Raw genomic sequence first — 14536 nt, 5'->3', positions numbered from 1 at the left:
ACTGATTTTGTGCCCTCGATCTTGTGATTTCAGCGTGGAGAAGAGCTGAGAATATGACACACACACTTTCACTTCATCCTCTGTCTCGACAGCTCACACCACCACCTCCGCCACCTCGCTCCACTGTTCGCCAGATGATGCGTTGTAAGTCGTCTGGCCTACAGCAGAGATTCGTGTTTTCTCATTTTTGGTAGGCATGCCTTCAAGGGATGGCTGATGCGTCTCCAAAATTAGACCACTGAGAAATCATTCTAGCTTGGTAGCTCCCTTCTTGGAGGCCAGCACAGCTCAAATAAAATGGCTCTTATGTGAGAGCGTACAGGAAAGAAATGTTAAAATCACAGATAACCAGATAAAACAATAATGGCTACTATGTTCAGATTAGAAGAGTCCTTTAAAACAAGAAATATACCATTGTAGTTTTGCTCAATTTTTTTGCAAAAGTTGTCCTTGTCATGATTTTTAGTTTTTCTTCTGTGTGGCCTTTAGGGTAGAATAGCAAAACAGTTGTAAAAAGTCCCGTCTGGATTAGTTACTGCCACTGTTGCTTCTGGCAGTTATAATTGTAACTTCTCATTTATTTTATTCTAGCTCTGCTTTGAACACTGGAAGATTCTTTGAACAGTAAAAAAGAAACACATCACTCTTTGTAATACTGTTACGATACTGACACTCCCTCTGTAATACTCAAGTTCCCTTAAGTGAAGACAACAGAGAGGTTCTGTGGACAGTTTGTGGCCCATTGAAATGCGCTCTGTGTGATGATGATTCAATGGTTTTTTTTCATGTACCACACGGCTAGGCTGGTGAAGTTAATCTCAGTACAGATGGAATGGCTGTGACAGTACACCACATACAAGATCATGCAAACATAAAGGACATACGTGCAAAAAGAAATATACATAATTTGATTTAAACAGACGTTTGTGTATTTACTGTTTCAACTTTTATCTTTAAAGGTGCAATTTTATTTAAAACATGAGCTACATTATCAACAGAAAGTGAAGAAGTAACAGTTTTGATGTTTAGACGTCTGTGTTGCCTCCTGAGATCTCTACTGAAATGAGCACGCTTACTAGCTAGCCTCGGACCAAGGACAAAACCAAAATAACTTGTTTCTGCCACTTTGGATTTAATCCCATAAACAAAATACCACAACGTATACCAAAAGTACAGCCCGCGGCTAGCGGCACAGTGAACACAAAATAGGCTGATTATAAGATGGCAGTTATATTTTGTCCGGCTCAGAGTCCCAGTAGATGGGTTGAATTCTGCGTTTTCTTGCCCTGCTGTTAGTAGTAGAGGTGAAATGCTGCCCCCTATTTGTTTGGGGTGTGTGGCCAGTGTTTACACTTTGCATCTTTCGACAGTAATACACATTTTATTAAGCCAGACAAAGGTGATGTAAAAAACATTCCTCTATTAAATCTGTTGTCCCACCGATTTCTGATAAATTGTTTATCTTTGCAGTTGCTCTTCCATCAATGACAAAGGAAGGTCACTATATTCAGAATTGTACATTGCTGTATGATATAGTAAGTATATCTTAAAAGACTGCTGCTGTGTCTTGTATCAGAAAATGGGGTTAAATCATGTTGCCTAATTGACGTGTTTTCTTAGGCCATTGATTACATTTTACAAGCCTTTATATTCTATATTCATTTTGCCCCCAAAAATACGATCTAAAACTTAATGCAACATTACAGGTCAGCTATGTTCCTGCCTTCTTTTGACCGATTACAGATGTGACGTGCCCTGGAGATCTGTGTTTCATCAGCTACTCTACAACAGTTGAAAAGGGGGCTGGAGACATCCGTGTTACTCTTTTTCTATTGTACTCAGAACCTGTGGTATTTTTGGAAATATTTTTTTAAATCAAGGATGACAGGGGGGTTAGGTCTACGTAAACAAAGTAGATAGAAGATGAATGCTCTACTTTACTCTAGCAGTGGTGTGCCTCTGCCCTACTTCATGCCGGCGTGGCCTCCAGACCCCTAGTGGCTTTGTGCAGCATCACATCATAATGAATGAAAATGTAAACTATCCTTTTAGACATATGATAGACGTTTTTACACATTTGGATATTCTAAATCATCTGTAAAAAAAATGTGTGGTAGTTTTGAGTATTTGATTAAGGTAGTTTTTGTTTTTGCACAAGGGAAGCACATCTGAGGGTGACCGTAACAAAGCTTCTGCTTAATTAATCACCATGTTTAGGGCGGAGGGGCCTCTAGTCTCGCTGCAGATTCAAACAGGTTAAAGGGAAATGCTGATGTCTGTGCAGGAGAGAGGGTGTTTTGTCTATCCCTTTGTAGGCAGAGAGGGACTACAAGGCTTGTGTTGGTCGCAGTGTCTTTGAACATTTAATGAGAAACATTTCTCAATAATAATAACCGAGATCAGTCACTATTTATAATCCTTTAGTCATCCCACTCAGAAGAATGAGCAGAATTATTAGTATTCATGAACGCATGCGTGCGTGTGCGTGTGTGGTTCTCATCATGAAACTGCAGTACACACGTGACCCTTTTGTGTTTAACTTTGTGAAAAGTTAAACACAAAAACTCCAATCTCAACCCGTCGGTGTCATTTTAGAGGCTCAGAGCAATGGACATAGTATTAAGAGCAAGAAGTCCACTGTGTGAAACCGAAAGTTGAGTGATTTATTGATTCTCTTGTGTCATGTGAGGCTACGCCACTGAGTCACGTAACGTTACGTCCTTAGCTTACGTTACAAGTGTAGCTATTTTAAGCCAAACCATGATGTCTTTTCTTAGTGTTTTTTATGCCTGAACCTAACCACCACCATTACGCAACAATAAGCACAAAACCTCTTCATCAAGATACTCGGCTAAAGACTGGCATTGTTATAATGGCGGTTGCGGGTTCTGTCCCGTTGGCCAGGCGGAATTAAAGTGAAATTGAATGTGAAAAGAAGTTGTGACAGTTGTGACAATACAAATGTAAAGTAAATGCAAGTACTGAAGTACTCCAGTTGACTAGAGTTTGGTGATAAAAGTATTTTGATTTAGGAGACACAAACACAGTTTTTACATTTTACCCATCTTCTGTCAGAGATGAAAGATCTCCCGTTCTGAAGTTCACTGGTGAGGTGCTTTGATAACAAAAAGTGTATAGCTGTTATTGATTACATAGTGTTTTACATAAACTACATGTAAAACAATAAGAAACAGCAATTCTTTTTTAATGAAGCATGTTAATCCTTGTTTGACTTTTTTTCTACAGGGCTAGCAAAATAGATTTTTTAATACACTTCTGAACGGTGAAAAAAGTTAGTCTGAAGCCCTGCCCCAGACACACCTGGCAAATGATCACATCTTTCCACGATGGGGAGGTGGTCAGTAAAATATCTGTCAGAAGCATCACTTTAACACTTTACTGCTGTTTTTGTGTGCGGCATGTTGGGAGGTTGCCCATTTAAATGTTTGGCTTTTTCTTTGGTCATGCATCAATTCTTTCTCTAACTTTATTTGGTGTCAATTGAAAATGAGGGTTTGTTAATTAATATGCCTTATTGTTGGAATTGGCCATTATAGTTCCCTTAATCTGTGAGTGCCATGGATACTCCATGCCATCGGTTTGATATCCCCACAGCGGTCCTGATGATGCAGGATGACAACCACCAAAATTGTCCTGTCAACGAGTTTCCTGTCAGTCTATTTGATTTCGTTACTTCTCTTGGTTGGTTTGTAAAAAGTCTGTGTCAGCAGAAAATAACTAAAATACAATCATGTACAGTGTTGGTCCAGACCAAAAGAACCAAACTGCAGATGTGAAAGCACCATTAGATGTAGATATAAAGGGGGGATCTGGGTTTGATTCATTTCTAGCTTTGGACAATAAATACATATATATTTATTAGGTGTCAGGCTGTCTTGACCCATTCTGGCTTTAACCATGTAATAAAGTTGTTGTTGAAACCTTTTGGCAACAATAATCAGCATTTGTTTGATCTATAGGTCACAGAATAGCAGCTGTATGTTGCAGCAACATTATTCTAATGACTGGATTTATAACACAAAACAATTCACAAGTTTAAATTTAAATTCAGATTAAAATAGTAATGTTACATGAATATTAATGATGACCAGAGTCGTGCCTCTTGTCCTCAAGATGTAGCTTGATGTTAAATGACTGAAAGTAGAGGCATGCAACTTGCAAATGAATGGCCAGTGATTGCACCACGGTCAAAAATAGCTGAGGTTAAATGATGGTGCTTTGTCATTAATGTGGTCCTTTGTGCTTAAGTGAACTCTGATTGCTTATACATGCATCCCGACTGCTTCCAATCACCATCAGTCCAGTCTCAAGAGACAGGAAAAATACACGTATTTATAGCTAAAAATAGATTAGAGTTTGTGTTCTTTCTTTTTTTTTCTGTCGGCTGTATGACTGTAGTCATGAATCATGCATGTTCTGGATCAAGGCTATTGTCAAACTCTCATATCGTAATTTAATGAAAGAGGTCAAATATGCCTCGGCCTGTTAGCCACAGGTTATCTTAATAAGATCAGTAATAACATCTTAAAACATGTGTGATGGCGACTATATACACATCCAGGATAAACTAAGGCACATGTCCACAGGATACGAAAGAAAATGTTTTCCAATTTTAAAAGAGATACATTTTAATCTCAACTTCTGAAACAAGGGTTTTACCAAACAAAACAACACTAACATAGGAAGAAGAGAAATGGATTCAAGATAAAAAAGAAATGACTGAACAGATATAACAGGCTGTGTGCATGTGAAGAGCATACAAATCTTATCAATGGTGTGTGTGTTGGACTTGCAACAATAGTCTGAGAAGTAGGGCAACTGGCTTTACATTCATTAGAGGAATGAGGTCTGGAGCACAATTTAGCCATACAGATAAAATGAGATGACTTGTTTTTTTTTATGATATTTGCATGGTGTGGCTCAGAATGAAACCATCATACACTGGTTCTGCACTGCAAGCTGGCAGATGTGTGGAGATCTCCCGACTTTTTTCTACTGAGGCTTTACATCCAGTCGCGATACAAGACGTTGATCTTTGGAGAGAAAGAAGAAAGGGAAAAAAAAGCCATGAATCTTATGACAACTTGACACATTCACTCCATCTTTCCAGTCTCCCAGTGGGTGCTCAATATGGCAGCCCACTGAGAACTCATTATGTAAAATCAATTCATTTCGACACATATCCTATGCCAAGCTCCCCAGCACTCCAGCTTCCGGCAAACGTTGGCATCAGCTAGCATACGAACAGATCCATCGCTTTGTGTGACGAGCGCACACATTCATATGCTGACACATACTGTACACCATCTGCACTGCTGCTTCTGCATCACTAGATGTACCAGAGCGGAAGTGGATTCATATGAGATAGGAGTTGTGTGATTATTGCAGAAAGTGTAGAAAAAGCAGTCTTACGATCCTCTTTTGAACATTATTGGTGCATATTTTTTGGCTGCAGGCAGCATGAGGGCAGTCAAATGAAAAACTTTACATAATATTTTTCCAGACATGCCCCACTGAGTCTTTGGCACAGCACAATGTGGTTATTCAAATTCTAATGAGAGATTTGGAGGAGAGGGGATCGCTCCCAGATTTCGTTCTCAGCGAAGAGGAATAAAGTCCTTTTGTTAAGGATATTTATTATCACATTCCCAATTATTACTTTCCATTCATTTCCAACTCGTCTCTGACTAGAGTCAGCCGTGGCAGATCTCCATTGTAACTTGAATGAAGATCAAACAATAACCCTCCATCCAGCAACCCACACATCACCCCGAAACTATTATTTTTCAGTGATAAGATGACAGTGTTTTAAAGAAAAGTGTGACTCTCGTCTATTTTTTTCTTTTTGCCTTTCTTTTAGGGGACAGCATGTACAAGCCATGCACTCCAAAAAAAGTTTGATTTTTCTGAAATGTTTTTCTCATTTGTTTCCCCCACTTTTTCAATGTTCTGTTTTATGATCATTTGCTCCCCCTGATGAAGATGCTTTTCTTTCTTTCCCCTCACCCAGCTCCCCTTTCTGCCGGCGGCACCCCCCTGCTGTTGAGGCCGTGGTATGAGCCTATGTGGCAGGAAGGCGCTGACTTTGCTGAGCAGCGTGTTCGCTGTTTGCGCCCTGGGCCTGTTGGGGATCGCTGTAAGCACCGACTACTGGCTCTACCTGGAGGAGGGCGTCATCCTTCCTCTCAACCAGAGCACCGAGGTACGCATGTCCCTCCACTCTGGCCTTTGGAGGGTTTGCTTCTTGGCTGGTGAGTTGGTATTAAGTCTGAAACATGATTAAATGTTGCTATCCCTCACTTTTCAAGTCAAAGTAAACCAGGTGTATCTCATTTCATTCAGATTCTGCTCTGAGACAAAGATTTATGACCATTTGGATAGTGAGTCATTTGATTATAATCAGTGGTAAATACTGATCTTTAGCATAGGATTTCTGTTTAGTTATCCATGAAGTAAGCACCACAATCAACCTGACTATTTAGTTCCAAACAGAGAATTCCATCGAAGTACAAAGTATAGAATTAAGGTAAAGATTCCCACAGGGTCCTGTGCAAGGTTAGCTTGCACATCTCGGTGAATAACTGAGATGTGCAAGAGAAATGTGTGCAAAGGAACATCTGGCACAAACAAACAGACTTCTGGATGACATGATTGCTGCTAGATTAGCCTGGCATTCTGCATGAAAACATTGCATGCAATATTTATGGTAATGCAGCAGCACCACCTTTTTATAAAGAAAATACGTAAAGATATTAAAATGCACACGTAGTTTAGATGAACAAATCATTAACCATGTCAGTTCTGTCCTACACAAAGCCTTGGTGAATCTGGGACTCAATATAATTTGCCTTGCACATGCATTCACCTGTGTTTCTTTCCTATTCTTCAACCTCTAGATGGCGGCAAGTATGGAAGACTAGCCTTTGTTTACCGTTTGAACACTTTGAGCATGAATATTTTAACTTTGGCTTAACCTCTGTGCAGCGATAGGACCGGTGCATTTCCTTTCATATTCTCATTCTGCATTCTGGGAGCATCTTTGAAAGTGGCAAGTATTTTTATTCGGGTTGAGAAGATTTTGATAGATGTCTTTCCTCGTGATTAACCTGGTGGCTGACTTCTATTCCGTAGTACCAAAGGCACCTTGGATTGACTGACTGCTTTTTTCTTATTTTTCCTACTTTTTGACCTGCATCTCTATTCCACCATAGCATTAAAAAAGCATAGTTAGAGAAGCTAATGTATTTCCACTGTGCATGCTTCAACATCTTTTGGCCTTTTGGCCTTTTAGAACGTTGTTCCTCCCCAGCTCGCAACATCACAAAGGCACGCTCGGAGGTCTTGATTGGAAAAGAAACACTAACTGTTAGATTTTATTATTTTCTTAGTGTTGCCCCAGAGTAAACCAGGTATCCACTTTTGCTCTTAAGCTTTGCTCCCTCTGGTTATAGCAACAGTTAACTAAAATCAATATGCTGTCTTACTCTAGCTGGATGTGTACTGTAGATGCTGTCTGCTCTCATTTATTACACTCAATTATATTTCTGTTCGGGCCTTTTAGAAAGCTGGACCTAGAAAATGGAGAAAGCTTTTGTTTTACCCTGTAATATTATTCCATTTACTCTTGAATTGTTCCATTATGTCCTGTTCCACAACTAGTCCGTACTCTGTCCTGTTTTAGGATTAATCATTCAGTCAGGCAAAAAAGTGATGCAGTCCAGTTGTAATTAGGTGTTGTTGTGCCATTGCTGCAGTATAAATGGACTAATGGTCCAGTGTGTGTGTTTTAGGGGCAATTGAGTGACCTTATTGCCCGCGTTAACTGTTTTGATTAGACCCAGAAACAATTACTGCACACTATCCTAGTATGTCGTTATGCAGGACAATTTGAATGAGGTTGCATGGTGTTGTGGTTGATATTGATGTTGGTTTGAGTTCATTGGGTGTCTGTTGGCTGTTAGCGGTTCATGTAGAGGTTCTCTACAGCCAGCACTTTCTGTCCATCACTGCGAGCGATGTAAATCCTGTTCAATATAGGGTACTGGACTGCTTATGTATTGTAGACTTGTAGCAGGAAGAGTAACCATGGTATTGAGTAAATAAGTTGATTTCAGCTTGTTTATTTTATTTTTAGCTTATCACCCTTGTAAGCATAGTTTCCCTCTCAAACAATTACACAGTAAGTCTTTTTCGTAACTGCTATATTGAAATACCATTTGCATAAATCTTAATGTATTTCCAACTATTTCACTGTAAAATGTTTTTCATTGCAAGTTTGGAATAGCAGTGTTACTGGAGTCCCGAGAACTACAGTTGCCATTCTTTAGAGGTAAATAAATCATAACAATAAAAAAACAACAACGCAGCTTTATGGTCACGCTACAACAGAAAGCTCGACAAGCGTGACTGTTAATATGCAAGCCATCCACAACTTTTAAGTGATGTTTTAATAACCCAGGGGAGGGGAACCATAGACACCTTCCATCACGCTTATTATAGGCTGGTTTGTACTGTGAGGATATTTTCCATTTATTCACATTAAATGCCAAAAAACGAAATAAAAAGCAAGAGATGGGGCGCGATAGTTGACAGACTCATGATTGCCTGCATACACTTTACATATCTGTTACACAGTCCCCGATGGTTCTTGCCCTTCCTGTTTTATTTTCACTCTCAGTCCTCATTCCTCCATGTTGGTCATGTTGCATTAGGAGCATCTATTGATTTAAATTCCAGGTTTCTGACAGGAAGTTGTGTAGCTGAGGTGGTAAACCGCCCATATTGTGACTCAGATCATCTGATGATTGATTTATTGTTACTAAATGTTTACACACACACACACACACACACACACACACACACACACACACACACACACACACACACACACACACACCAGTATAAAACAAAGTAGAGAAGAGAGTTACATGTTTACTCTTTATATTCTCTATCAATAACTATGCACCAGTATTCATTATTAGTATGCACTGTAATTAATGCAACACCATAGTGCTTAATAGATTAAGATTAATGTAACGTGTCTATACTTATATTTTGTCCTTGCCTGACCCAAACACTTATCATGCATTGTTCTAGTATGCATGATAAACACATAGCATGTATTATGAAAGGTAATTATATGCTAAACCACAACATCTCACTTAAGCCAACACCTCATAGTATGTGGGGTTACAAAAGTGGTGAGAAAGACATCTGTTGCAAGAGTGTGCATATGTGTGTCAGTTATTTTTGGTGCGAGACTTTGTACTATATTTGTCAAAGTGATGAAGGGAAAGGTGCTAAAATCTAATGCTGGGTGTTCCTCCAGAAAATACAGACACAGAAATTGTGTGTAGTTTGAAACCAGCTCTTGATTCCATGTTCGATTGCAAATTGCTGTGAGTTTAAAAAAGAAGAAAAATGTAAGTAGCATTCAACAGTTTCACAGAGGAAACAAGCTGTAATTATAACACAGACATTGCACAAGGTTTACTCATTTCTGCACATGAAAATACATCTTACTGAAACTTCTATGATTTACAGTCATAACTTCTCCCCAAGATAGGTATTATCATCATACAAAAAAGCCCAAAGACGTATCTGTATTCTGTTGGCACACTGTAATGTGTTTCTGTGTTTGACTTGTGTCACAGTGGGTGAATCAACAGTTTATTCAGATGTGTCGAATGCTCAAGATGAATATTTCTTTCCCTGTCCTTTGTTCCAGGGGAGGAGAAAGGCCGGTGTTTTACCATCGAGTATGTGATGCCCACTAACCTCCAGCTGACATCTGATTCCACTGTCAGTGTCCTGAGTAAGTAACTGCTCACACTGCACTGTTATATGGCCAATGCTACAAAGCTGTTCAGGCGCTCAGTGTATAGTTAGAAAGGTTTCGCTATGAACTAGAGTGGCAACTAGGGACGCAGTGGTTGGGGCGTGAAGGGTTGAATTCAACATGTTGTTACCTCTGCTGCTCGATCGCAGGCCCGATGGGGACATTCAAGCTAACTTGCACTATGAAGCTATGAAGTACAGCAGGGACAAGCTGTTAAGGCGTTAGCTTCATTTAGGTGCTCATTACTAACTATTTACGTCTTCTGTTTAGTTGATGCAGTATGTTTGGCGTTTCCATTCACTGAACTCTGATACATGAAAGCGACTCCATTGTGCCTGCTAGTTTCAGAACAAGAGGGGAATTGTTTTAAGTCCTGTGTCACACGAGTGCAGTGTTTCCCATACTTTTTTTTTTCTAAGCAGCCATCGCGTCCCGATTCACAATCTCTATAAATCATGAGAAGAGCACATTTGTACGGAATTGAACGTTCCTGACCAGTTTGACTGCCATTTCCACATCATATATCTAAGGGCTAAACCAGCTATTTTGATAAATCACAAATTAGTTTTAAGTATTTTTGATTGAAAACAAATATACATATTCAATACTTTATAAATGAGACCAAATCAATGTATTTAGGTAGAGTTAACAGGCAATATCATTCTTTTATTTTCCTCTCATCTGTAAAACTAACAGAACGTAAGACAGCCTTTCAGACATGATTCAGTAATATAAATAGATTACAATTATTAGAACAAGATGAAGATTCAGGCTCCCTCATGTGGCTCAAATGTGTACTGTAGACAAAAGGGTTAAATGGAAGAAATTCCGCAAAATTCTTAAAATAATAAAATCTCCTGTAGGGTCAATACAGTCCTCCCAAAATATTGGTAGGGACATGTCCATACCGGCCATATGCAAACCTACGTCATTGCCCATATCACTCTTGACTTCAAGCTGCAGTCCAAGGACAGTCTTTAATGTCAAAGAAGTAAGACATATTAAGACAAAGATAAACTAGCAGTAAAAGTCAAATTTCAACACTTCGAAACTTCTGAGATGCAATGAATAACACACTTTTGAAAATAATTAAATATGTGCATTTATCTAAGGGGTGATTTTTTTTAAAGTATGTTTTAGATAAGAAAGAGAGAAGTAGGAGACAGGAGAATTGATGTGGAAGTGAAGAAGGCAGAAGAAGTGACAGAAACTTGAATGTGAAAAAGACAAGGTTTAAGTTTATAACTCTAAACACTGAAGCTTTTTTTTAATTTGCCCATATTTCAGACTCCAAATCCAAAAAGACTCCCCCAAAGAGTTTTTGTGGTGTTGGTTATCTAAGGTACATTGTAATAGGCAAGAACTTTACCAAACTAATTGAATAAACAGTTCCATTAATGTTATGGGCTTAAACATCTGGTCCACTTAGCTGGAAGGGTAACATTTTGTGTAATGGAGAACACAATGGGGGGTCTGGAAAGAATCTTCTCTTCTGGGAGGTACTGTGCCATTTGCTCACAGTAGGGAGGTCCAGCTTCGTCTTGATATGAATAAGGAAGCGTGTCCTAAACCCGTGAGACGCCGCCTCTACGAGTAAGACTAGCCTCAGTGGAAAACATCAGAAACGTTTCACAAAGTCCCCGAAGACATTGCACAAAAAAAATGAAGAGCAAAAAACAACGTTTGGAGACAAACGACTGCTGTATAATTGGCACATCTCGAATCAAATTCAGTAAAAGTTTTTCACTCCCAAACAAACTGATTCATTTTTCTTGTGTTCTTCCAGAGATGATCCGTTCCGCCACACCCTTCCCTCTGGTCAGCCTCTTCTTCATGTTCATTGGCTTTGTGCTCAGTAACATTGGACACATCCGACCCCATCGCACCATCCTGGCCTTTGTTTCTGGAATTTTCTTCATCCTGTCAGGTACTTGGTTTAACTTTTACTCACAACCTCTCCAAATCAGTCAACCAACAGACATTTACACGTGAGAAGGTGAACTGAAATAAATGAAGTGCAAAAGGATTTTAAATAAACATAGTCTCTGCCTCCTTCAGGTCTCTCTCTGGTGGTCGGTCTGGTGTTGTACATCTCCAACATAAATGACGAAATGTTGAACAGAACCAAAACTAATGAGGCCTACTTCAGCTACCAGTACGGCTGGTCATTTGCCTCTGCTGCCATCTCGTTCCTGCTCACTGAGGTAACTTCACAAAAAAGTGGATTAAAAAAACATTTTTAATCGGCCATGTGCCCGTTTCTGCTTGATGCCTGGACGTATGCATTGAGACGGATTTTCTCTGATAAGGGCCCCAGGGTAGAAGAACTTTGTTAGTCTGTCAAGGTGCCTTTCATATTTTCTTTGTATGTTGTGATGTTGCTTGTGAAAGTTCATGTTTACATAATTGTGTTAATGTTCTGCTTTTGCTAGTTTACAGCTCTCATGTGTTGCGTTCATCATTTACAGAACACTTTAGGCCTTCAACAGATGTTCTGAGTTATCCTTCGATTAGTATCCTAAGAAACATAAAATCAGCCTTCTCCGAGTGAGAAATGCATCTTCAAGCATCTGAATTTGGCCAAATCCCTTCTGATATGAACAACTGTATTGTATTGTGTTGTGAGAAATAGTCCTAATACAACATCACACTGAAAACATTGAATGTGCATCGTTATTTTTCTGTGAAATTGTGAAATTGATCTCATTTAAAAAAACAGGAGGAAAAAGAAGGAAGCAAGAAAGATCCACACAGATGCAGCAAATTCTAACATCCACCCTAAACCTAAGCCATGATTCAGGTGTTCACTTTAGGGGGTTGATTTTGTTTGATGGTTTAAGGGGGAAATCATTTATCATCAAATAAGTGCACAATTCTCTAATCTGCAATGTGTTTATGCAAGTCATTTGAGTCAATGATTCATTTTAATGGTTGAAAATGCGGTTCTTGTTTGTGAAAAGAATGTGTTTTTTTAGAGAATAAATTGTCTCTCCCCCCCCCCCCCCCCCCCCCCCAACAGACTGCAGGTGTCATGTCGGTGTACTTGTTCATGAAGCGCTACACAGCAGAGGAAATGTACCGGCCCCGTCAGGGCTTCTACCAGCCTCGCCTCAGCAACTGCTCAGATTACTCCGGCCAGTTCCTCCATCCAGACGCCTGGGCCGGACGAGGTCGCAGTGCATCCGCCATCTCCTCTGAGTCCTCCCTCCAGATGAACTCCTCCAACTACCCTGCTCTCCTCAAGTGTCCAGAGTATGAACAAATGTCCTCCTCACCGTGCTGAAGAAGAGGCGTTAGAGTGGTTGTGTTAGCACCGTAGGGGTCATACTTATCTATCTGGATTTTGGAGTAAAATTGTCAGATAATTTAATATTATCCAGTTTGAATCGCTCCCTTCAAGTGTCTTGACTATGAGCTGATTATCTCTACCCTCCCTACTGCAGATTCTTTTAGTCACACGTTGTGCTTCTGTTTGGAGCCAAACTTAAGTTGAGGGTTGGTCAGTTCACTTTATTCTCTGCTCAGTCTCGTTTTGGGAGGGAAGGGAAAGGGTTTAACCCCGTTGTACTTTTTCACTAGTGTTAAGTGGTGGGCGACTATCAACCTGCTGAAATAGCAAGGGTAGCACAACGTTATTTGAAAGGAGTAACTTGACCAGCCTCAACCTGGAGTGAGCACGTCCACTATTTGCTTGTAGTATTACCACAGTCCTGATAGCTTTTTGACGGGCGTACACATCACACAACTGCAGAAAGCGAGCATTTAGAACTGGAAAGCAACTTCGTGCAATGGATGCAGAGTCTGCACGTTTCAAAACCAAACACTACAGCATGTGCTTTCAGCCACAGATCACCTAGGTCCTAGGTGATGGGACAATATGCTTAGAATGATAAATCTTAGATGTTCACAAAACATTTCCTCAATTTGACCATATGATCACAGCACAAATGGTGCAGACTTTTGTTTTTGATTAAATTGAAATTGTTAAAAGCTCCTTTCTACTACAAATTGTACATGTGCACCCGCTGTTTGTGTGCACAAGTTACACTCGCGTCTGTTTGTCACTCCTTAGTTGGTGCAGAAAACGTCTTTTTGTCACATTATACTGTGTCCTCAGACACATCACAGCTGTTTCAGACTTGTCGAGTGCTGTAGCCAAAGCTTATGAAACACATGACGAATGTGACTTTCTACCATTCAAGCAGATCATCTCGAATGACAAGCCATTTAAAAAACAAACTGTTTAGATTGGGTTACGGGCTGGGAGAGTTGTGTGATTTTAAAAACAATTTGCAAATCACACTGACTTTCAGTCAACAGCCAGAAATACTTCAGTGTGATGTGGTCACAGGTGTTTTCTGAAACTTTTAAAGCTGTAACAGAAGCTTTTTTTTTTGCATTTACATACATTATATGTGGTTCAAATTTTACAATAGTTCGTTTTACCAGTTCACAGTAAATAGTGACACCAAAGGAAAGGTTTGTATTATGGGCTGCTAGTCCAAGCAAATGAGAAACATTCATTTTAAATCTGAATATATTAATGGTTATTTATAAACTTTGAGTGTATTTATTGTATATTCTTGTAAAGTAATGGAAACAGCCAAAACACATAAAAAAAAAGCTTTTTTTGCTCTCACAACTCGTTATTAAAGACAATACAGGACTGCTTTACAT

The 14536-nt window shown here is 39.5% G+C and overlaps 1 protein-coding gene across 1 annotated transcript; it reads left to right on the top strand.

Annotated features, from left to right (window-relative positions):
* Positions 1 to 6076: 6076 nt before the first annotated feature.
* On the top strand, positions 6077 to 13142 carry LOC306695997 (voltage-dependent calcium channel gamma-5 subunit; the record flags this gene model as incomplete). The annotated part of the gene is made up of 5 exons (XM_079159469.1): positions 6077 to 6272; positions 9749 to 9835; positions 11646 to 11786; positions 11918 to 12063; positions 12879 to 13142. The coding sequence occupies 5 exons, from the start codon at positions 6077 to 6079 to the stop codon at positions 13140 to 13142; spliced, it is 834 nt and encodes a 277-aa protein (XP_079015595.1).
* Between the last annotated feature and the right edge of the window lie 1394 nt (positions 13143 to 14536).

Source organism: Pholis gunnellus, assembly GCF_910591455.1.
Source record: "Pholis gunnellus genome assembly, chromosome: 5".
NCBI classification, from domain to species: Eukaryota; Metazoa; Chordata; class Actinopteri; order Perciformes; family Pholidae; genus Pholis; species Pholis gunnellus.
Note: the sequence above shows the minus strand (reverse complement) of the source record. Positions and strands in the feature narration are given on the sequence as shown.